Here is a 24,237-nt window from a genome sequence, read left to right on the forward strand (position 1 = left end):
ATCCATTCATTCATTCATTTGTGCTTTCATTAGATTTGCTTTATTTATTTAATCATATTTTCTGTAAGTATTTATTAAGTGTTGGTGGCACTGTGCTAAGCACTGGGGATACAAAAAAATACATTTAGTATTGTGACAGTTGGGATTTGAATCTAAAATTAATAATAACAATAACACATATAATACTTTAAGGTATGCAAAGGCTTCACTTAATTTTTATAATTTTCATTTAATTTAATTTTAATAATAACCCTTTGGTGTAGGTACTATTATTACACACACATACATATATGTGTGCACATATGTATATATGTACTATTACACCCCCACATACACATATTATGCAATGCATGTGTGTATATGTATATATATGTGTGTGCATACATATACATGCATATACATAGATATGTGTGTGTATGTATCACAAATATCATGCCATAATATATGTCAGGTGCTTGCAAATGATCCATCTCTAGAAATGCTAGCTGCTATTATTATCTCTCTAGTTTATAGATAAGGAAAGTTGGGAGTTTAAGTGACTTTTCCAGGGTTACACAACTCTTAAATGTCTTAGACAGGATTTGAACTTGGGCCTTCCTGACACCAACTATGGTGGTCTATTCATTCTGTTACCTAGATTCTTGGCATGGTACCAAGTCTCTGTTCTTTAGGAGCTAATAATCTAATATTATTTTTTGGTGTATTATAATGGAAAGAGTACTAAACAGTCCTGGTGACCTGGCTTGAATCTTGGTTCTGTTGTTTGCCAGCTTTATGATCTTGAGAAAGAAACTTCCCCTATCTGGGCCTCAGTTTCCTGTTCAGTAATTTAATAATAGTAACAACAACAACAATAGTAGCTAACATTTATATAGCAATTCCTATGTGCCAAGTACTGTGCTAAATGTTTTACAATCATTATCTCATTTGATCTTCACAACAACTCTGTGAGGCAGGTGCTATTATAATCCCTAGTTTACAGATAAGGAAACTGAGGCCAACAGAGGTTATGTGACTTGCCCAGGGCCACACAGCTAGGAAGTATCTAAGGCCAAATTTGAACTCAGATTTTCCTGACTCCTGGCCTAGAATTCCATGATAAAATGAGTGGATTGACCTAGATGATCTTTCAACTCCCTTAAAAATCATGGGAAACTAAAGAAAAAACAAAAAACTGCCAGTTAATTTTAGGTCAGCCTGCTAGGAAAATATAGTGAGGACAAGGAAAAGTGTATAAATGTGTAGGAGGCTGGAGATAGGAAAGCAAAATGCTCCTGAACTCAATCTGAAAAAGCTTCTTCAAAGAGAAGGGATTTCAAGAGTTACTTGGGGGCAGCTAGGTGGCGCAGTGGATAGAGTACCAGCCCTGGAGTCAGGAAGACCTGGGTTCAAATCTGGCCCCAGACACTTAACACTTACTAGCTGTGTGACCCTGGGCAAGTCACTTAACCCCAATTGCCTCACCAAAAAAAAAAAAATAGTATTAAGAGTTACTTGGATGATGCAGGAAGAGTGGTTAGGCAGGCAGAGACTGGAAAACATAGTCAAGGGTAGTGCTTCTCCATGTCAAGGAGACTTCTGTCTATTCCTTTTGGTTTGTTCTTTGCATTCTTTATACCCAAGGGTTTTGTTTCTGTAGATGCTACTCAGGTGGTCCTGGATTCCAACACTGCCAACTACAAACTGGCTTTGTCAGAGAACAACACTGTAGCCTCTGTGGCTTCGGTTCCCCAGAACTACCCATCCCACCCCGAGAGATTCACCTACTGCTCTCAGGTCCTTGGCCTGCAGGGTTACAAGTCGGGAGTCCACTACTGGGAGGTAGAGCTGCAGAAGAACACATTTTGTGGTATTGGCATCTGCTATGGGAGCATGGATCGCCAGGGTGCTGAGAGCCGACTGGGCCGCAACAGCTCCTCCTGGTGTGTGGAGTGGTTTAACACCAAGATCTCTACCTGGCACAACGATGTGGAGAAAAATCTGCCTCTCACCAAGGCCACCAAGGTCGGCGTGCTCCTGAATTACGATGCCGGCTTTGTCATTTTCTTCGCCATCACGGACAAAGTCCACCACATCTATAAGTACAGGGCGGAGTTTTCAGAAGCGCTGTACCCTGCCTTCTGGATATTCTCCAATGGTACCACTCTGTCCATCTGCTCACTGAAATAGAAAGTCATTTTACATAAAGGGTGGGACCTGGTGTTCGTTCCCCCTCCAACTCAGGTTACATCCTGTGCTGAGTTCGAATAACTATCCTCTGAGCTAAGGTTGTCTGGTTATAGGATAAGCAACCTGCTCCCATAGCATGATGGCTTTCTCCTTTGGATAATTTTACTGATAATTCCGTGTGAGGTTGGGAAGGGGATTTGAGAAAAGGAAGAGCATTCATATTGATAGTGAGGGAGGATGGCTCTTGGGGTTCAGGTAAGCTGAATTTTAAGGCCTAAAACCACCATGTCTTTAGATAAGACGACCTCTCAGAGTCGTGCTGGCCAGTGCTGGTAATACCTGGCCACTGGGCAGTTCACACAGGCTTAGATTAGCGCCATTCTTTTCCAACCCTCAGAAAAGTATAACTCATACAAGCTGACCTACAGGCTTCCAGGTACGGGCCCCATTGTGCCCTGAGGGTTGAGTTTAGCTTGTGTGGTTTACCCCTGCCATCCTTCCTCTCCCTCCATCCCAACTCTCAGGATCATCTTCATCTCTTTGTCTATCTGATTGATTTTTTAAAAAAGTGATTCAGAAAGAGAAGCATTCAAGGTTGGGACCTTTGCCAACCTCTTTCTCCACCCCGCAACCCCAGTAATTTTGATTAAAAAGCCAAAAAATTTCAAGAGCTTTGCTGACTAGCCATGTGCTACTATTGTAAATTGGTATTGTGTAGGGAAGGAGAGGCTATATACTTTCACGTTCTCTGAGAAGAAACTCTTGAATAATTCTTTACCAAAGATCCAGAATTTAAAAAAAAAAAGAAAAGAAAGAAATCATTCTTTCTTTACTTTTCTTTTTTTCTTTGCAGAGGGGAAAAAAACCTCCTTGGAGGTAGTTTTTAAAACTTTTCCTTTCCAAGGCTGTATCAGGGTATCAGGGTCTTAGATTTGACTCTGAAAGGGATTAAAAAGATGATTTAGCCTAGCCCCTTCATTTTGCAGATAAGGAAACTGGAACCTGTGTTAATCTCTGATGCTCAAGGTTACAAAGTCATGAACTGAGCAAGGATTTGAATCCCAATTCTCTTGCCTTAAATCCAATACACTCTTACTACGCCAGGCAGCAATAGATCCTTTCACACTGTATCTGCCTTCCTAAGATAAGAATAATTATTATTTTCCTTTTTGACTGCCTGGAGCATCCCTTATCCAATCCACGACTTCTAGAGTTAGGTCCTAAATGAACCAAATGGGCTACGGGGGGAGAGCAAGGTCTGTGGCTCTGGATAGGCCAGTTCCCAGCTTCTGAGTTCTGAGTCAAGCCTCATCCCTGGGAAAGCTTTGACTACCAGTCCTTTGCCCCAGGCTCATGGTTGCTGCAGCTAACCTGAGACCTTTCCTGTCATGGTACATGTTTACAGGAGGAGAAATAGCACTGATGTTGAACCCAGTCTCTTGGAAGCATATTATCTTCCCTCCTCCCCTCATGTTTAACATGATAACCATGGTTTTGCCAAAGTGTTTTTCATCTCTTTGTGAATAACTCATTTTTGTCTCTATTTTCTCAGTGGACTAATGAGTTATTGGCAATATGTAGACACAGTTGATCATGGGGGAAAAAAATCAGATATGTACAATGTCTGGATCTTCCATGTGATTGTGTCTTAAGAGACTGCACGCTGGTGATGTACTTGAAACTTCAAACTAGAGCCCTCTCTGAAGAAAAGAGATCAGTGTTCAGTCACATTGAGGCTCTAGGGATCATAAATTTAGTGCGTGAATGCATTGTAGATGTTGTGAAATCCAGTCTCCTCGTTTTACAGATGAGGAAACTGAGGCACATAGAGGTTAACTGTCTTGCATAGAGTCACACAGTCAAAAGCAAGATTTGAACTCAGATTTTTGCTGAATTTCAAATCTCATGCTCTAGTCATTGTACCATGTGGGTCTCCAGCTTTTTCTCTTTCATTTCCTTCCTCTTTGAACTTGGGTTGACTACATTATCTTGTATAACATTCCCCCAATTAATTCAGCCACAGAATGTTTTGGGATTTGAAATGCTAGCCTGGGAGTAATTAGGGGTTTGAGAAGATCCCTAGGAAAAACTATGGAACAAAAATAGAGGAAATTATAAATTTTCATAGTGGAGAATTGTTGTCTGTAATCGGGATTTCTGATACATAGATGTTTTCATACGATGTGTTTTTTTGTTGTTTTTTTTTTTTGTTGTTGTTGTTTTTTGTTTTTTGTTTTTTAGTGAGGCAATTGGGGTTAAGTGACTTGCCCGAGGTCACACAGCTAGCAAGTGTCAAGTGTCTGAGGCCGGATTTGAACTCAGGTCCTCCTGAATCCAGGGCCGGTGCTTTATCCACTTCGCTATCTAGCTGCCCCTTTTTTTTTTTTTAAAGAGGGGAAAATATCATCATCAGTGAAAACATCTCACAGAAACCTCTCTCCATGTCCTGTGTAATAGAGTTCAGGATATGCTGGTCTACTACTAACTTGCACGAAACCTGTCACAAATGTAAAGGTGTGGGCTCTTTTTCCCAATGACCTGAAGTAATGACATGGGTTTTGTGGAGTAGTTAGGCCTCAGGATCCTGAGGGAAATGGTTTACTCTTCTTTGGACCCTGGAAGGAAGGTTCCAGAGTCACGCTCTCGACATTTAAAGCCCTTCTTAGGTCCTCTGGGACAGAAAACTTGCTGTGAGAGTAATTTTAGAAATCCCTGATTCCTAAGGAGAGAGGATCTGTCCTCCTCTCTCTTACCCCTGAGTTAGTGGCAAAGAGTTGTGTCTTTTCTTGACAAGACCTGCCACTACTTCTCCAGGCAGAGATGCTCTGTGAGAGAATAAGGCAGAGTTACTCTGTTTACAAGAGATTAATCGATACAAGTAGTTGAAACTTCTGTGTATAAAAACAGGGGCACCTTGAGATGTGCTCTGGGAGATACAAAGATTTACTTTGTTCTCCAAGAGCTCTTGTAAGGGGAAAAGACGGACTATAAATCCCTTTCCCCACTTCTCCTCCCCACTTTATAGTGATAAATAACAAATATGTGTAGAATAGAAAAAAAAATGCTTATGGGGAGACCAACCTTGGTAATACTGGCTACAAATGAGAGGGAGGCATCCCCTCTGCTCCCACTTCTTCCGGCAAGAGGATAATGCAAGATTGGGTTTCTCCCTGATACTTGCTGACCTAAAGTGGGAATGGCAAACGAAGCTCCAAGAAACATGTTTTTTGTTTCTTTGTTAAATATTACACCAAGCACACGCTAGTGTTCAGGATCTATATTTTAGGAACTTTCCCAACTGGAGGCTTTGAGCTATTGCGATTATATTCTTTCCTTTTCCTTGCACATAAATGCCATAAAGTAGCAGGGACTAGGACCACGGGGGACCTGAGGGATGATCATTTTGTTCCTAAGCTTAAAAAACAAGCTAATTGTCATAATAAGGTGTGGCTGATTAAGGAGGAAAGGGATTCCTAGAATCTAGCCAATTGCACCCTCCATATTACCACCTCACGATTACTAGTGTTACAAGTAGGGCCAAAATGTTGTATACATTGTCTCAGAGCTGCTCAATCGCTTGTTTTTGTTAAACTGGTTTGCCTTATTATCTATTATTTAGCATGATGTAGCAAAAGTTGCAAGCTAATAGCATCACGAATCTAGAGCCAGAGGGTCCTCAGAAGCCATCTCATCTAACCTCATTTTAGAGATGAGGAAACTGAGGTCAGGGTAGTGAAGCAATTTGCCCAAGGTCACACAGATGGCAAGTGTCAGAGGCAGGATTTGAACCCAAGCTCTAAACACAGAGCCAAGAGTCTTGCTATTGTCCCATGCTGCCCCTGGTATGTTTGTGCCTTTGAATTCCTGTTTCCAAGCACATAGTAAATGCTTAATCAACGCTTGTAGAACTGAGTGGTTTTTCATTATTGATTCCTTTGAGATGGCTGTCTATCCCATAATGAATTCCTAATCACAAATTTTCCTCTATTGATAATCATAGAAGCTATAGAAACTGATTTTTCATGTCCCATGAGAAATGCCAGTTTTGTGATTGTCTGACATAACCATGGCCTAAAACGTTGCTTCCTTTGAACCTAAGTGCGATATTACATGAAAATAGAATTCAATAAAGTTGTATCATATCAGAAATGGACTGTGGCTATTTTTCCCCCATCTGTATGTGTGTGTGTTGGAGGGCAGTGGCTCACAGATATTATGGACAAACAACATTGGCCATTAGGGAAAAGTAGATGTCTCCAAATTTCCTTTCTTGTAATATGGGAAGCAATATATAAGCCTTTTAGAAATGGAGAGGGAAAAGGGCTGCTGTGGTAATGCACATCTATAGTTCTTGCTACTGGAGAGGCTGAGGCTGATGGATCTCTTAAGTTTGATAGTTCTGAACTACAGTAGGACTAAAGGTGATTATCTGTCCATAGGTCAGAAAAGGTGTAGGAAGGAGGGAGAAGGGGAGAGAGGGAAGGGAAGATGAGAGGAAGAGGGGAGGAAGGAGGAAAGATAGCAGTGAGAGAAAAGTTACTAAATTGTTCATATCCTTTAACCCAGTGATCCCACTAGGAGGTCAAAGACAGAAAGGTCCCATGTGTACCAAAATCTTCACAACACCATTTTGTTACCAGTTCCTTCATCAAAAAGTAACGAAATAGGGGCAGCTAGGTGGCGCAGTGGATAGAGCACTGGCTCTGGAGTCAGGAGTACCTGAGTTCAAATCCGGCCTCAGACACTTAACACTTACTAGCTATGTGACCCTGGGCAAGTCACTTAACCCCAATTGCCTCACTAAAAAAAAATAATAATTAAAAAAAAATAATGAAATAGGTGTCCATCCACTGGAGAATGACTGAACAAAATGGCATATGAATGGAATGCACCATATGAAATAAGCACCATAAGAAATGATGAATGTTAGGAATCTAGAGAAATGTCAGAAACCTCTGAATTGATGCAAGAAAGAAATAAACAGAACCAAAAGAATATGGTATGGAATGACCACAAATATAAGTGAACACTAAAAGGAAGCCAAATGCTGATGAACTATGATAAGCAGTCTTGATTTTAGAGAACAGATAAACTCCTTTAGTAGAGAAGTGGGAGATTATTGGGGGAGAATGTTGGATACATTGTCATACAAAGTCACTATTGGTTTTGCTTGACTTTTTCCTTGTAAGGGTGTGAGGCCGGATTTGAACTCAGGTACTCCTGAATCCAGGGCCGGTGCTTTATCCACTGTGCCACCTAGCTGCCCCTGTAAGGGGGATTTTTGAGGGGATTGAGGAGGGATATCTAGAAATAACTGACTTTAAAACAAAAAGTGTCAGTAAAGGGGTAATCGCAGGTGACCTGAGAGCCTGTGACCCTCTCCTTTCCCTTTCTGGTGTTGACAATCCAAGTGAAGGAGTAGAAATGGCACCTTGCAAAGGGAAGGAAAAGAAGGAAGAGCAGGTCATCAGTCTTGGACCTCGGGTTGCAGAGGGAGAGAATGTGTTTGGTGTCTGCCATATCTTTGCTTCCCTCAATGACACCTTTGTCCATGTGACTGATCTCTCTGACAAAGAAACCATCTGCCGAGTGAAGGTTAAGGCTGACAGAGATGAATCTTCTCCCTATGCTTCTAAGTTGGCCATTCAGGATGTTGCCCAGAGATGTAAAGAACTAGGTATCACTGCCCTTCACATCAAACGTTGGGCCACAGGGGGAAATAGAACTGAGACACCTGGCCCTGGTGCACAGTCAGCCCTGAGAGCCCTGGCACGTTCTGGAATGAAGATTGGGTCGATTGAGGATGTCACTCCAATCCCCTCTGACAGCACTCGCAGAAAGGGTGGTTGCCGTGGTTGCCATCTGTGCATATCGTTTGTTGGATTATTTTTGTCAGTAAAAGTGTCACAGTGGTTAAAAAAAAAAAGGTATCAGTAAAATATTTAACATGGAGACCTATGTGGTGCAGTGAATAGAGCACCAGCCCCAGAATAAAGAGGACCTGAGTTCAAATTCAGCCTCAGCTGTGTGACCCTGGAGAAGTTACTTAATCTTGTTTCCCCCAGTTTCTTCATCTATCAAATGAACTGGAGATGGAAATAGCAATCCACTCTGGTATCCTTGCCAAGAAAACCCCAAATGAGGTCACAAAGAGTCAGACACAACTGAAAACAACCAAACAATAACAAAATATTTAAAAGAAAGGATGGGAGAAAGACCTTTGCATCCTCCTCCTTTCTCCTATGTTCCCCTCCTGCCCTGTATCCTCAGTTGACTAGTTGTAGCTGCTCAAATAATCCCTCACTGATACACTTGTTCTTGGACAGCCAAGAACAAGTGGCTCCCTCCAAAACCTGTGCCCTTTATACTGTCATTGGCAGCCACTCTGTCACATGAAAGGGTCTGATACAACAGTTTGCAAAACTTGTTCAGTGACGCAGAATTGGTAATGTGTACGCTTGTGGGGCTGAAAAAGAACTAGTTTTAAAAGTCATTTAAATGTTTCCCAATTGAGAAATGGTCAAAGGATATGAACAGGCAGTTTTCTGATGAAGAAACCAAAGCTATCCCCATATGAAAAAATGCCTAAATCACTATTGATTAGAGAAATGCAAATTAAAACAACTCTGAGGTACCACCTGACACCTATCAGATTGGCTAAAATGACTAAAAGGAAAATAATAAATGTTGGAGAAGCTGTGGGAAAATTGGAACATTAATGCATTGTTGGTGGAGCTGTGAACTGATCCAACCATTCTGGAGAGCAATTTGGAATTATGCCCAAAGGGCAATAAAGCTGTGCATACCCTTTGACCCACCAATACCACTTTTGGGTCTTTTTCCCAAAGAAATCATGGAAAGGGGAAAGGGACCAACATGTACAAAAATATTTATAGCTGCTCTTTATGTGGTGGCATGGAATTGGAAGTTGAGGGGATGCCCATCAATTGGGGAATGGCTGGACAAGTTGTGGTACATGAATACAATGGAATACTATTGTGCTGTAAGAAATGATGAGCAGGAGGAGTTCAGAGAAACCTGGAGGGTCTTGTGTGGGGCTGATGATGAGTGAGATGAGCAGAACCAGAAGAACATTGTATACAGTATCATCAACACTGAGTGTTGATCTACTGTGATGGACTATATTCTTCTCACCAATGCAATGATACAGAAGAGTTCCAGGGAACTCATAATAGAAGAGGATCTCCAAATCCAAGGGAAAAAAAAAAAAGAACTGTGGAGTATAGATGCTGAATGAACCATACTATTTCTTTTGGTTTTGGTGCTGTTGTTTTTTCTATTTTGAGGTTTTTCATCATTGTTCTGATTCTTCTCTTATAACATGACTAATGCAGAAATAGGATTAATGTTATTATGTGTGTGTATGTATGTGTATATATATATATATACCCTATATCAGATTACCTGCTATCTAGGGGAGGGGGGAGGGAGGGGAGGGAGGGAGAAAAATCTGAAATTGGAAAGCCTGTATAAACAAAAGTTGAGAACTATCTTTACATGTAACAGGGGAAAAATACTTTATTAATTTTAAAAAAAGTCATTTAAATGTGGTCTAAGGACCTTCCTCATTCACTTGTGCTGAGCCACACACAAAAAGTTCTAGAGACAGTTTCTGGGTAATTAATTATTTTATTAGCAATAACAAAAGGGGTTAGTGGCTCAAATGCCAAAAAACCCTTCATAGAACCCACTCAATGTGCCCAATCTCTATGCCCTTGGAAGAGTGTGTTCCCAAGGGTGGCAATCAACTCTGATTAACAATGAGAGCAATGATTATTATGAGGTGGACTTTTAGATTAACAATTATAACAATGACTATTATTAGAGGTGGGCTTATTCTAATGAGGGGCTGGGGGACATGACTGACTCAGTTTTGGACAAAGAGACAACTCTTATCCAGACTACGCCTGCCTAGGGTAATCTAGACAAAAGGGGGTCCACCTCTGCTCAGACCTGACTGAGTGGAACACAGTGGTCTAGAATTCACCTTAGATTAAATTCTTTGTAAGTTTCTCTAGTTAGGTTAGGTAACAATTCCAAGATGTCATCTCATCATCCATCCTGCCCTTCAGAGAACCAAGCTTTGACCTAATCTCCAGTTAAGGAAGGGAAAAAATCCTGGCTCTCCCCAATATTTGGTTATTTAATAATTATTTCTCTCAAATGACAACTGTTCAGGGCCCAAGTCTTTCCACTCCCTGTTTCTCAGACAGCAATCCCTTGATATCAATACATCATAATGGTGGAGTCAAGCCCTTTATTAGACGTTGTGGGGTAGATGAACCTAAAATCATTTTATGGCCTAATAATTTCATTTATATAATATACAGGTAATTATGTTCATGAATCCAAGGAGTAGTAAAGAAGACATTAAAATGAAAAAGGCTAATTGAAAAGGGGTGGGGTGGGGAGTAGTTCATTTAGGAGAAAATCAATCAACAAGTATTTATGAAGCTACCATGTGCCAGACACAAGTGCTGATGATACAGATACAACATGGAAGTCCCTGTCCTCAGATAGCTTACATTCTAACATGACTTAGATTCCATCAAATAACCATTTTGTTGTACATTATGATTTATGATGTGATTCCAGTTTAGCTTTTTAAAAATCATTTTCTTGGAGTCCAATGATTTTTTTTTTTGGTGGGGCAATGAGGGTTAAGTGACTTGCCCAGGGCCACACAGCTAGTAAGTATCAAGTGTCTGAGGCTGGATTTGAACTCAGGTACTCCTGGATCCAGGGCCGGTGCTTTATCCACTGTGCCACCTAGCTGCCCCAAGTCCAATGATTATTAAGTTACCTTCCTTAACCTGTTTTCCAGATCAATTATTTGCGATGAGATCTTTTATATTTAATTTTTTAAAATCTTTTGATTTTGTTTGAATATTTCTGGATGTCTTGTGGGTTATTGTTTTCTGTTTGGTCTATTTTTTAAAAATAAAGTTTCATTGATATCTTTTGTTTGATTATATCACCAAAATATCCCCCAGTATCCCTTATTTCTTCCTCTCCCAGGCAGCCATTCCATATAGCAAATAATTTTTTTTAAAGAAAACAAGAAAAGAAACCATAAAAACTTATTAATACATTGGACAAGTCTAAAACAACATACGTGCTATATTACTATATTAATAGATCTTCTATTTCTATAAAGGTACAGAATTGGGGGGCGGGGGCGGTTCTTAAATCTCTTCCTTGGAGCTATGCTTGTTCTTTGTAATTTGGCAGCATTTCCTTTTTTTTTTTTTTTTTTAGTGAAGCAGTTGGGGTTAAGTGACTTGCCCAGAGTCACACAGCTAGTAAGTGTTAAGTGTCTGAGGCCGGATTTGAACTCAGGTACTCCTGACTCCAGGGCCAGTGCTCTATCCACTGCGCCACCTAGCTGCCCCCTGGCAGCATTTCCTTTTGATTATTTTGTGATCCTTCTTGCTGTTTACATTGTCATAAATATTGTTTTCTTGGCTCAAATTGCTTAATTCTTCACATAATTTTTTCCATGCTTCTCTGTTTTTATCATATTTATCATTTCTTAAAGCACAGTAATATTCTCCTACATTCATTTTTAATTTTTAAAAAAATATTTTATTTATTTATTTGTTTGGTTGGTTTTTTTGGTGAGGCAGTTGGGGTTAAGTGACTTGCCCAGGGTCATGCAGCTAGTAAGTGCTAAGTGTCTGAGGCCGGATTTGAACTCAGGTCTTCCTGACTCCAGAGCTGGTACTCTATCCACTGCACCACCTAGCTGCCCCTCTCCTACATTCATGTACCACATTTTATTTAGCTATTCCTCAATTGATGGGCTTCCACTTTGTTTCCAATTCTTTGCAATCACAAATAATGCTCCTATCAATATTTTGATGTTTATGAGGGCTTTCTTCTTATCAGTGCCCTCCTTGGGATATAAGCCTACTAGTGGAATTATTTCTGCTGTGCAGGTCATAAATTCTGCTCTCATGATTCTTATTTCTTTCTTGAACTGTTCAAGAGTATCTTATTGTGGTTCTAGGCTCTCTTGGGAATCTACAAAGCCCTCCACCTTGTCAGGTACTGATTCATTTTCCTTCATTTTATAGTATTTATTCATTTATATCTGGACCTGTTTAGATTTTACCTTGTTATTAATCTTTCCTGTTAGTTTATCTGCTTAAGGTCTTTAGTATAGTTTTCTTCCTCTGAAGGTCTTTGGTAATTTCAATCTTTTTCTCTTGTATTCCTCATTCCTCATTTTCTGATTTCTCCTTCTTTGAGATTTCCCGAGAGGTTAGACTTCAACACTATAGTCCGTCACTTCTGTGTCAGTAATGGGAAGTATGCTTTACCACTGATCATTTGGAGTCATGATTGGTCATGACTTGGCTCCAAATTCTAAAGTCTTTCAGAGTTGCTTTTCTTTATAGTATTGTAATCAGTGTATATATTGTTCTGCTTCTTCTCACATCTCATTGTATCAGGCATTCAGGTCTTCACAGGTTCTTCTGAATCCATCCCTTTCATCATTTCTTAGGATGCAATACTATTCCATTTTACATTTGTATGCCATAATGTGTCTAGCCTAACCAATGGTTATTTTCTTCATTTCCAGTTCTTTGCTACAATAAAAAGCACTACTACTATAAATATTTTTGTACATATAAGTCCTTTCCTTCTTTCTTTTACCTCTTAAGAGGTATAAGTCTATTAGGTATATTTGAGGGTGAAAGGAAATAATTCCAAATTGCGGACTTCCTGTGCTAAGATGGCTGAGCGAGAAAGCAACCCACCGAAGCTGTCTCAGATTTCCCCTCCAAACTGACATAAAACTGCCTCTGAAGCATCCAAGGAGCAGGGAAACAGCCTACCAGCCCAGTAGGAAAGGTCTGTCTTACTTGGGTGGGAGGGAAGTGAGGTGCAGGAACAGCAGCAGCAGCAGCTTCTTGGCTCACAGAAGGGAGCCCCTGAAGCAGGGCTCTGAGCCTGGGGCATTCCACCAGTAAGGCTCCACCCACCTGCAAACCAGCAGCTCCCTGGGCAGGTGAGCAGTCTGGGCAGCTGGGACCTTCACCAGGTACCCCAAAGCTAGCACGGACCACCAGGGAGGCATTGACCACACTGCTGACCAGTAGTGAAGCCCTGCCCAAGCAGGTCAACAGCAAGTTCCCACCCCTGTGACATCCTAGCAGAGAGACAATTTCCAGGACAAAGCAGCTCCAGGGACTCAGCAGATCGCAACAAAATTACCCTTCCAGGCACCTCCTCCCTGCCCCCCCGCCCCAAACACACACTTGGGCAGTTTGGAAACAAAATTACTCCAAGGGTCCACTAACAGAGAGGTCCTGCTAACAGAGTAACCCAACAGCAAGGCACCACCCCTGGGGCAGAACAACAACAAGATCAGTCCACCAGGGCCAGCCACCAGCAAGACTTTGTTAACTTTAGCAACCCAGCAAAAGTAAGTGGCTAAGCCCTGAAGTCCAGTGAAAGCCACCAATAAGACACAGAGCCTCAGCAAAAACCTTTAGGAAGAGAGACTAAATCAAATAGAAATATCAAGATACAAAAGTGAGCAAAAAAAAAAAAACAATTAAAAAAAGCTTGACTATTGACAGTTACTATGGTGATAGGGAATATCAAGGCATTAACATAGAGGAGAACAGTAACAAAATGGCTACAGGTAAACCTTCAAAGAAAAATGCAAATTGGTCTCAGGCCCAAAAAGAATTCCTGAAAGAGCTTAAAAAGGACTTTAAAAATCAAATTAGGGGCAGCTAGATGGCACAGTGGATAGAGCACCGGCCCTGGATTCAGGAGTACCTGAGTTCAAATCTGGCCTCAGACACTTAACACTTACTAGCTGTGTGACCCTGGGCAAGTTGCTTAACCCCAACTGCCTCACTAAAAAAAAAAAAAATTTGAGGAAAGAAATAAAAACAATGCAAGAGAACCATGAAAAAGAAACACAAAAACTTCCTGAGGAAAATAACTCCCTAAAAACCAGATTTAACCAAATGGAAAAGAAAATACAAAACATCACTGAAAAAAATAATTCTTTAAAAATTAAAATCGAACAAATGGAAACTAATGACTCTATGAGGCACCAAGATACAATAAAACAAAATCAAAAAAGTAAAAAAAAAAAATAGAAGAAAATGTAAAATTTCTCATTGGAAAAACAACTGACCTAGAAAATAGATCCAGGAGAGATAATATAAGAATTATTGGACTACCTGAAAGCCATGACAAAAAAACCCAAAAAAAGCCTGGACAATATCTTTCAAGAAATTATCAGGGGCAGCTAGGTGGCACAGTGGATGGAGCACCAGCCCTGGAGTCAGGAGGACCTGAGTTCAGGTCCGGCCTCGGACACTTGACACTGATTGGCTGTGTGACCCTGGGCAAGTCACTTGGCCCCAATTGCCTCACTAAAAAAAAAGAAATTATCAAAGAAAACTGCCCTGAAATATTAGAACCAGAGGGTAAAATAGAAATGGAAAGAATCCACCAATCACTGCCTGAAAGAGATCCCAAAATGAAAACTCCCAGGAACATTATAGCCAAATTTCAAAGCTCACAGATCAAAGAAAAAGTATTGCAAGCAGCCAAAAAGAAACAATTCAAATACCATGGAGCTACAGTCAGAATTACACAGGATTTGGCAGTTTCCACATGAAAGAATCACAGGGCTTGGAATATAATATACCAGAAGGCAAAAAAGGTAGGTTTACAACCAAGAATCCCCTACCCAGCAAAATTGAATATATTCTTTCAGGGGAAGAATGGATATTTAACAAAATCGAGAACTTTCAAGCATTTCTGATTAAAAGGCCAGAGTTGAATAAAAAATTTGATCTACAAATGCAAGACTTAAGAGAAACCTAAAAAGGTAAAAAAGAAACAAGAAAGAAATACTGTATGAAATTTGATAAGGTTAAACTGTCTCTAGTTCTATATAATAAGATAATATTTGTAAGTCTTAATAACTTTATTATAAGAGCAATTTTTAGAGCAATTAGGAGTATATGTAAAGAGGATGTGGTCATAAGGTAATATTGAAGGGTTGATAATATTTATAAGTCTTAACAACTCTATTATAAGAATAATTAGAAGGAGTATATGTAGACAGAAGATGTGATCAGAAGGTGACATTGATGGAACAACACTCCAGAAAACAAAATAGAGGGGTAAAAAGAAATTGCATGGAAGGAGGGGAGAAATTGAATGGAGTGAATGGGGAAGATGGGGGGCATGGGCAAAGACTAAACCTTAATCTCATCAAATTTGGCTTAAAGAGGGAATAACAAACACATTCATTTGGTTATAGAAACCTATCTTACCCTATAAGGAAGTTTAAAAAGGGATGGTGATAATAGAAGGGGGAGAGGGGAACTGATACAAGAGAGGAGATATTGGGGAAGGTCATGATCACAATTAAAACACTTATGAGAAGGGAGAGGGTGGGGGGTCAGAGTGGGGGGAATAAACAGGTGAAAAATAGCATGGAGATGTAATGATTGGAATGACGCCACCTGCTGGAGAGTTACTGTAGGAAAGCTCTGCCATGAGGAGAAGGCGTCTGAGGACAAGCCATGTGGTCAGTTCCTTGGTGTCAGGAAGTGACATTTGCTCGTGGGCACTGTCTATCAAAGCTACCAGCCAATCAACTTGAGGAGCCTCCCATTTCTGGGAAGAGTACACGAAATAGAAAGTGGACGCTGGCGGAGGGGTTCTTCCTCTTTTTTGGTTCGAGACATCGGCTTGGTGGCAGGACTTCATGTGCGTGATTAGGAAGGCTAGGATTTCCATGCTATAAGGAATCTGATCTCAATCTTTCTCTCTCTTTACTATCTTACATCTTTTAATAAACTCTTAAAAGCCTAAACTCTTTGTGCATTTATCAGTGATTTTAGCCAGTTTCCCCTCAAAATTGGGGGGAACTGATTAGAACCCACATTTAGATTTTTAAACAACACAGAGAGAAATAGTTAGTCATCATAACTATAAATGTGAATGGGATGAACTTACCCATTAAATGGAAGCAGATAGCAGAATGCATTAAAAACTAAAACCCTACAATATGTTATTTACAAGAAACACATTTGAAGCAGAGAGATACACACAGGGTACATGTAAGGGACTGGAACAGAATCTATTATGCTTCAGCTGAAGCAAAGAAAGCAGGGGTAGCAATCATGATTTCAGACAAAGCAAAAGTAAAAATAGATCTAGTTAAAAGAGATAAAGAAGGAAACTATATCTTGCTGAAAGGTACCATAGACAATGAAGCCATATCAATACTTAACATATATGCACCAAATGGTATAGCATCTAAATTTTTGAAGGAGAAGTTGAATGAGTTACAGGAGGAAATAGATAATAAAACTATCCTAGTAGGGGACCTTAACTTTCCCCTCTCAGAACTGGATAAATCTAACCAAAAAGTAAACAAAAAAAGAAGTTAAAGAAATGAATAAAATTCTTGAAAAGTTAGATATGATAGATCTCTGGAGAAAATTGAATGGGAATAGAAGGGAATATACCTTCTGTTCAGCAGTACATAGGACTTACATGAAAATTGACCATGTACTAGGGCATAAAAACCTTACAACTAGATGCAGAAAAGCAGAAATAGTAAACACATTCTTTTCAGATCTTAATGCAATAAAAATTACCTTCAATAATGGACAATCAAAAGAGAGATTAAAAACCAATTGGAAATTAAATAATCTGATCCTATCAAATAGCCAATGTCAAAAGTAGGATCTGAAATCAGGCCTCTTCTGACTCCAAGTCCAATGCCACTGTGCTATTTTTAATTGGTTTGGGTTGCCAGTGATTAACAATTTTTAAATGTACTGATTACATACTTATTATAATAATGAATCTAAATTCTTGACTCTGTAAGTACAAAGTACATCAGTTCCTTTATTCTACAGACATTTTTAAAAACCCTTAACATTGAATAATAATACAACTGACTTACATAGTAACTACTTATGTTTAAATTAATTAAGTTCAACCCTCAAAAGTATATCGGGTGGGCCAAAAGTCATGAAGGGGTCTGATGTTTCAAAATTTTTTTGAAAATTATTTTTCTTTATTTCTTATATATACATATTCATTTCCTATATAGACTGTATATGATGCTATGGTATTATAAATTAAAAATAAAAAATAAAGATGCTATTAAATATTGAAACCCCTTTGTGACTTTTGGCCTATCCTATAATTCTTTAGTTGATCCTTCTGTACTTGTCTGGATTTTGTTTGTACATTCATTTTCATTTCCTTTTTCTCTCATATGGTTATATTTAGTGTTTCCTACATTCTTCTGGTTCTACTTTTTTCTCTTTATATTTTTTATAAAAGCCTTTCTGAATGTATTTGTCAGTCTCAGATGCATTATAGTTTTCCTCTATATTCATGGACCACAATTTATTTAACCTTCTCCCCATTGTGGATCATTTAGGTTGTTTCCAGTTCTTGTTTTTTTTCCAATTACACAGAATGATGTTTTGAAAATCTTTGCACCAATAGATAGGTTTTTGGTTTTTTTGTCTTTGATAACCCCTTCAGCTAAATTACTGTTTAAATTGGTCTATAGCTGCTATTTCTGTGCTAGGGCTTAATCTACTAGAGTTCCCTGCTCCTACCATGGGTTAGACTAATTTTTTCCCTAAGAGGTGATGACAAATTTGAGACTTGATTGGCCCTGTAAGTGGGACAAAGTTCAAGCCGTGCTTCTCTAGATGTACCTTCCTGGCAGCCTCTGACAGCATCAGTGGGGCTTCCTGGTCATGTAAGGTCATAAAATGGTTCACCCATGTAAAGTCAGGGCCCTTCAGACTTGGCAGGTATCCTAAGACTGCAAATCACCACACCCTGCCCTGCTGACAGAGGAGTTTCTATATGGAAACAAAGGAAGCCTGCTCTATTTCAGCTAAGTCCTGTATCCTTGTTGAATTTTGTTGTTGTATTGTTGTTCAGTTGTTTCAATCATGTCTGCTTCTTTGTGACCCCATTTGGGGTTTCCTTGGTGAAGATACTGGTGTGGTTTGCCATTTCCTTCTCCAGCTCATTTTACAGATGAAGAAACTGAGGCAAACAGGGGTAAGTGAGTTGCCCAGGGTCACACAGCTAGTAAGGGTCTGAAGCTGAATTTGGATTCAGAAAGATGAGTCTTCTTGACTTTAGACCCAGCACTGTGCTGCCTAGTGGCCATCATTGTTAATATACTTTCTTTCTTGACCTGATTTCAAATCTGGCCTCAGACACTTAACGCTTACTAGCTGTGTGACCCTGGGCAAGTCACTTAACCCCAATTGCCTCACCAAAAAAACACAAAAAACCAAAACCAAACCAACAAACAAAATATATTTTCTTTCTTTTTTTTTAAAATAATAAACATTTTTATTTAAAGTTTTGAGTTCCAGATTCTAACCCTCCTTCCCTCCATCCCTTCCCCACTACCTGAGGCAGTAAATAGGTTATACATGTGGAATTATGTAAAATATTACCATATTAGTTATTTTATACAAGAAAACTTGAATAAAGGAAAAAAATGAAAAAAAGTGAAAAATAGCCTGCTTCAGTCTGTGTTCAATCAATATCAGTTCTTTCTTTGGAGGTGGATAGTATGCTTTATCATCGAGTCCTTTGGGATTGTCTTGGATCATTGTATTGTTGAGAATAGTTAAGTCATTCACAGTTCTTCATCAAACAATTGTTAATATACTTTTTATGTTAGGGCTAAGTAAATCTTTTATTAGCTGATCAGTGGCCTAAAAGTACCTCCTTTCTTCCTAACACAGATTCTGAATTAACAGCATTTTGGCTTGAGTCAGGTCAACCCCTAATAAAGGGTATAATTATTTTTATATATTTTGTACATCCTACCAGCCAGCTAGCTTTTCAAAATGATTCTGTTTGAAATTCCGTCAGCAATCTTTGAGTGTACCTGTTTGTCCACAACTTCACCATCATTTAATTTCATTGCTATAAAAGCAAGTTTAACCTGTTAGACAAGTGAGGTGGTACTTAAAAGTTATTTTTGTCAATCTTAATAGAATTTTATTTTTTCTAGTTACATGTAAAGATAGTTTTCAACATTCATTTGTAGAGATTTTGAATTCCAAATTAATTTTTCTCCCTCCCTCCTTTCCTTCCCCCCTCCTCAAGACAGCAAGCAATCTGATATAGGTTATATATGTACAATCATGTTAAACAGATTTCCACATTAGTCATTCAAAGTTGTTTTTAATTGTTATCTTTTTGACTATTCATGAGGGCCAACATTTTCTTTCTTTTTTTTATTTAGAATTTTATTTTCCCCAATTATATGTAAAAACAATTTTTAACATTCATTTTTTAAAACTGTGTTCCAAATTCTCTTCCTTCCTCCCTCCCAAACCGCCCTCCCCACCACCCCATTTACCCAACCCCCTCTTTAAGAAGGCAAGCAATTCAGTGTAAGTTATTCATTCACGTGTAATCATAAAAAAAAAAAAAACCATTTCCATATTAGGTTGTGAAAGAAAGCAGACCAAAAAAAAAAACCTCAAAAAAAATAAAGTTAAAAAAAATGCTTCAATCTGTATTCAGACACCATCAGTTCTTTGGCTGGGGTTAGCATTTTTCATCATAAGTCCTTCAGAGTTGTCTTGGATCATTGTATAACCAAGTCATTCATAGTTGATAATCTTACAATATTGCTGTTACTTTGTACACAGTATGTTTCACTTTGCATCAGCTCACATAAATCTTTCCAGGTTTTTCTGATTGCATTCTGCTCATAATTTCTCTCTTTCTTTCTTTCTGGGCAATGGGGGTTAAGTGACTTACCCAGGGTCCCACAGCTAGTAAGTGTCAAGTGTCTGAGGTTGGATTTGAACTCAGGTGCTCCTGAATCCAGGGCCGGTGCTTTATCCATTGTGCCACCTAGCTGCCCCCAGCACAATAGTGTTTCATCATAATTATGTGCCACAATTTGTTCAGCCATTCCCCAATTGATGGGCATCCCCTCAGTCTCCAATTCTTTGCCACTAGAAAAGGGGTGCTATAAATTTTTTTTTTGTACATATAGGTCCTTTAACTTTTGGTTTTTTATCTCTTTTTGGATACTGACCTAGTAGTGGTATTGCTAGTTCAAAGAGTATACATGGTTTTATAGTCCTTTGGCCATAGTTCCAAATTGTTCTACAAAATTTTTGAATGAGTTTACAATTCCATCAACAGTACATTAATGCCTCATTTTCCCCATATGCCCTCTAACATTTGTTATTTTCCTCTGCTGTCCAATTATCTAATCCAGTAGGTATAAGGAAGTACCCCCAAAGAAGGCCAACATTTTCAGCTGATTATCATTAATAATTTATGTTTCTTCTTGAAAAAAATATTCATATCCTTTGACCACTTAGTTATAACAGATGGGAAATTAATACTGTGACTTTTTAAGTGTTCCTAACATTCATATGAGGGCAGCTAGGTGGCAAAGTGGAGAAAGCACTGGGCTTGGAATCAAGACTCATTTTCATGAATTCAAATCCAGCCTCAGATACTTCCTAGCTGTGTGACCCTGGGAAAGTCACTTTACCCTGTTTGCCTCAGTTTTCTCATCTGTAAAATGAGCAGGAGAAGGAAATGGCAAACCACTCCAGTATCTCTGCCAAGAAAATCCCAAAATGGGGTCATGAAGAGTCGGACATGTCTGAAACAACCAAACAATAACAACATATATATGTAAGCAATACACACATACATACATAGTGTATGCACACATACATACATATACATTTTAGATAACATTGGTTTCAATTGCAGGGGAAGAAGGGATGAGGTTTTGTTCCATGGTCTTATCAGAAGTGATGGTGACTCACTGAGTAAATAAGAACACTCCCTGTATTCTAGGAAGTGAAACCAAGGAGCAAGCTGGGCAAGGTAAATAACAGGTGATAGCTGAGGATAAAACCAGTTTCTGCCAATCAGAGAGCACTGCTGGATATAGATTTCTATATTCTTTACTTTGTGCCTATTTCTGTTTATGAGGATAGGCTAGACTAAAGAAACATTGTGTACTCTCACGCATTTTGGATGATCATTCGAAAGTATTAGGGAAAAGATAGACTGAATTAGCTACAAAAACTGAATTCTAGAACAGAGTCAAAGATCATTGAAGTTGGAAGGTGCCTTAAAAAGTCCAGTCCTCTTGCTTTACAGGCAAGGAAACTGAGGATAAGGAGGGTGAGGTGATTGGCCTAAGGTTCCACAGTCTCCCAAATCCAAGTCTCTCTTCTCTCAGCTAGGCAGCTATTGTGGCATAGTAGATCAATTGCTGGACTTGGAGTCAGGAAGACCTGAGTTCACATCCTGCTTCAAACACTTACTACCTCTGGCAATCCCTGGCAAGTCACTTCAGCTCTGTTTGCCTCAGTTTCCTCATCTGTAAAACAAGGATACTAATATCACCTCTCTCTCAAGGGCTGTTGTAAGGATCAAATGAGATGATATTTGTAAAGTGCTTTGCGAACCTTAAAATGAGGTGGGGGAAAGGATCAAAAATAGAATAGCATTGAGAGAGAGCTATGCTGGCCTGGTTGGCCTGATTGTTTTGGCTTTCATTTCCATAGCATGAAAGGGTCCTCTCCTCTAGTAAGAAAGAACTGAATTATGTACATCTCTAGGGAGATAAGAATGTGATTAGAGCCTCCAGAGCATCTTGATAACTGTTCCAGGAAACAGCCCAGCCCAAGGACAGAGCCTAGACACAATACTCCTATGAGGTGTCACCAGAGGGGGGCCCCCAAGAAGTAGGGAAGACCCTTCCCATGATTCTCTTTGTTTACTCTGTCTATAAAAAGTTGGCTGTTTCTTCACTTTGGGGAAGTTGAGATATAGGATCTCTCCTCCAGGTCATTTGCTCTATTGCAATAAACAAAATATTACTTTTATCTAAATTATGTGTGCAAGTTTAATTCTTTAACTGAAGATATCCAAGAACCAGCTCCTCTGTGACAAAAATACTATATAAATGCTAGCTATTATTACATATCTTATGACCTGAATTAAAATCCTTCAGATATTTATTAGCTATGTGAGCCTGGGCAAGTTATTTGAACCTCTTTTGCCTCAGTTTCCTTATCTGGAAAATGGGGTTACTAATAGAATCTGCCTCCCAGAATTGTTGTGAGGAGCAAGCAAGATAATAATTGTAAAGCGTTTTGCAACATTCAAGGTGCTATTGCATTGAATTTGCTTCTGAGAAATGCAGCTTCTTCAAGTTGATAGAACTCAAAAAGGCCAACAGGCTAGCAGGGGGGTTCAGAACCTTTTTCAAGTTGACAGATAAAAATGATTTGTAATGTGGGTATTCATTGCTGGTATGCAAAGAACCCTAAAACTAGTTCAAGGACTAGGGTTCAAGGAACCCTAAAACTAGTTTACCCTTTTTTATGAGGCTAAAGATTTGGCTGGACTGTAAGCTCCCTGTGACAAGGGGCCACTTTCACTTCTGTGTTTCTACTTCCATTTCGCTATACCAAGGCCTAGAACATAGTAGACCCTAAATAAATGACTGTTGATTGATTTTCTAATCTTGGAGAAAATTCTTAGGAGCAAAGGGTGAAGCTTTAGAGGCTGGATGTGAGGAAATGTTTTTTTGGTTTTTTTTACATATAAGGTATTTTATTTTTTCCGTTACATGTAAAGATAATTCTTAACTTTTGTTTATACAAGCTTTACAATTTCAGATTTTTCTCCCTCCCTCCCCTCCCTCCCCCCTCCCCTAGACAGCAGGTAATCTGATATAGGGTATATCTATATGTATATGTCTATATAGATATAGATATATCTATACACACATATATATACACATAATAACATTAATCCTATTTCTGCATTAGTCATGTTATAAGAGAAGAATCAGAACAATGATGAAAAACCTCAAAATATATTAAAAAAAAAAACCAACAGCACCAAAAACAAAAGAAATAGTATGGATCATTCAGCATCTATACTCCACAGTTCTTTTTTATTCCCATTGGTGAGAAGAATATAGTCCCTCACAGTAGATCAACACTCAATGTTGATGATACTGTGTACAATGTTCTTCTGGTTCTGCTCATCTCACTCATTATCAGCCCCACACAAGACCCTCCAGGTTTCTCTGAACTCCTCCTGCTCATCATTTCTTTTTTTTTTTTTTTGAGATATTTTATTTTTTCCGTTACATGTAAAGATAGTTCTCAACTTTTGTTTATACATGCTTTACACTTTCAGATTTTTCTCCCTCCCTCCCTCCCCTCCCTCCCCCCTCCCCTAGACAGCAGGTAATCTGATATAGGTTATATCTATATATATCTATACATATACATATAGATATATATATACACACACATATATATACACATAATAACATTAATCCTATTTCTGCATTAATCCTGTTACAAGAGAAAGAATCAGAGCAGTGATGCAAAACCTCAAAATAGAAAAAAAAAACAACAGCACCCAAAACAAAAGAAATAATATGGTTCAATCAGCATCTATACTCCACAGTTCTTTCTTTCTTTTTTTTTCTTGGATTTGGAGATCCTCTTCTATCATGAGTTCCCTGGAACTCTTCTGTACCATTGCATTGGTGAGAAGAATATAGTCCATCACAGTAGGTCAACACTCAATGTTGATGATACTGTGTACAATGTTCTTCTGGTTCTGCTCATCTCACTCATCATCAGCTCACGTAAGACCCTCCAGGTTTCTCTGAACTCTTCCTGCTCATCATTTCTTACAGCACAATAGTATTCCATTGTATTCATGTACCACAACTTGTCCAGCCATTCCCCAATTGATGGGCACCCCCTCAACTTCCAATTCCTTGCTACCACGTAAAGAGCAGCTATGATGGCATGTAGATGAAAAACTATATTATTGCCCTACAAGCAATGACTAATGGGGCAGCTAGGTGGCGCAGTGGATAGAGCACCAGCCCTGGAGTCAGGAGGACCTGAGTTCAAATTCGGCCTCAGACACTTAACATTTACTAGCTGTGTTATCCTGGGCAAGTCACTTAACCCCAAT

General features: G+C 39.1%; 2 protein-coding genes across 2 annotated transcripts in view; both read left to right on the plus strand.

The window, feature by feature from the left end:
* The window catches only part of TRIM25 (tripartite motif containing 25), a 32,955-nt gene extending 26,637 nt beyond the window's left edge, over window positions 1-6,318 (plus strand). Inside the window, exon 10 of the mRNA XM_044000295.1 lies at window positions 1,640-6,318. Within this exon, the coding sequence (XP_043856230.1) occupies window positions 1,640-2,169 (530 nt within the window). The 3' untranslated portion in view covers window positions 2,170-6,318. The remainder of the gene's footprint in view (window positions 1-1,639) is intronic.
* Window positions 6,319-7,593: 1,275 nt separating this feature from the next.
* Window positions 7,594-8,565, plus strand: LOC122754779 (40S ribosomal protein S14-like). Its single transcript, XM_044003237.1, has 2 exons — window positions 7,594-8,096; window positions 8,496-8,565. Exons 1-2 carry the CDS (start codon window positions 7,594-7,596, stop codon window positions 8,563-8,565), a joined length of 573 nt encoding a protein of 190 aa, XP_043859172.1.
* The last annotated feature ends 15,672 nt before the right edge of the window (window positions 8,566-24,237 follow it).

This window comes from Dromiciops gliroides, chromosome 4 (assembly GCF_019393635.1).
Source record: "Dromiciops gliroides isolate mDroGli1 chromosome 4, mDroGli1.pri, whole genome shotgun sequence".
Classification (NCBI taxonomy): Eukaryota; Metazoa; Chordata; class Mammalia; order Microbiotheria; family Microbiotheriidae; genus Dromiciops; species Dromiciops gliroides.

What these genes read in the sequence shown, in the direction of transcription:
- LOC122754779 (XM_044003237.1), top strand. Translation starts at nt 7,594, where the DNA reads ATGGCACCTTGCAAAGGGAAGGAAAAGAAGGAAGAGCAGGTCATCAGT. An exon ending in CAGTGGTTAAAAAAAAAAAG is followed by an intron (nt 8,097 to 8,495) that starts GTATCAGTAAAA and finishes GTTCTTGGACAG; the next exon opens with CCAAGAACAAGTGGCTCCCT.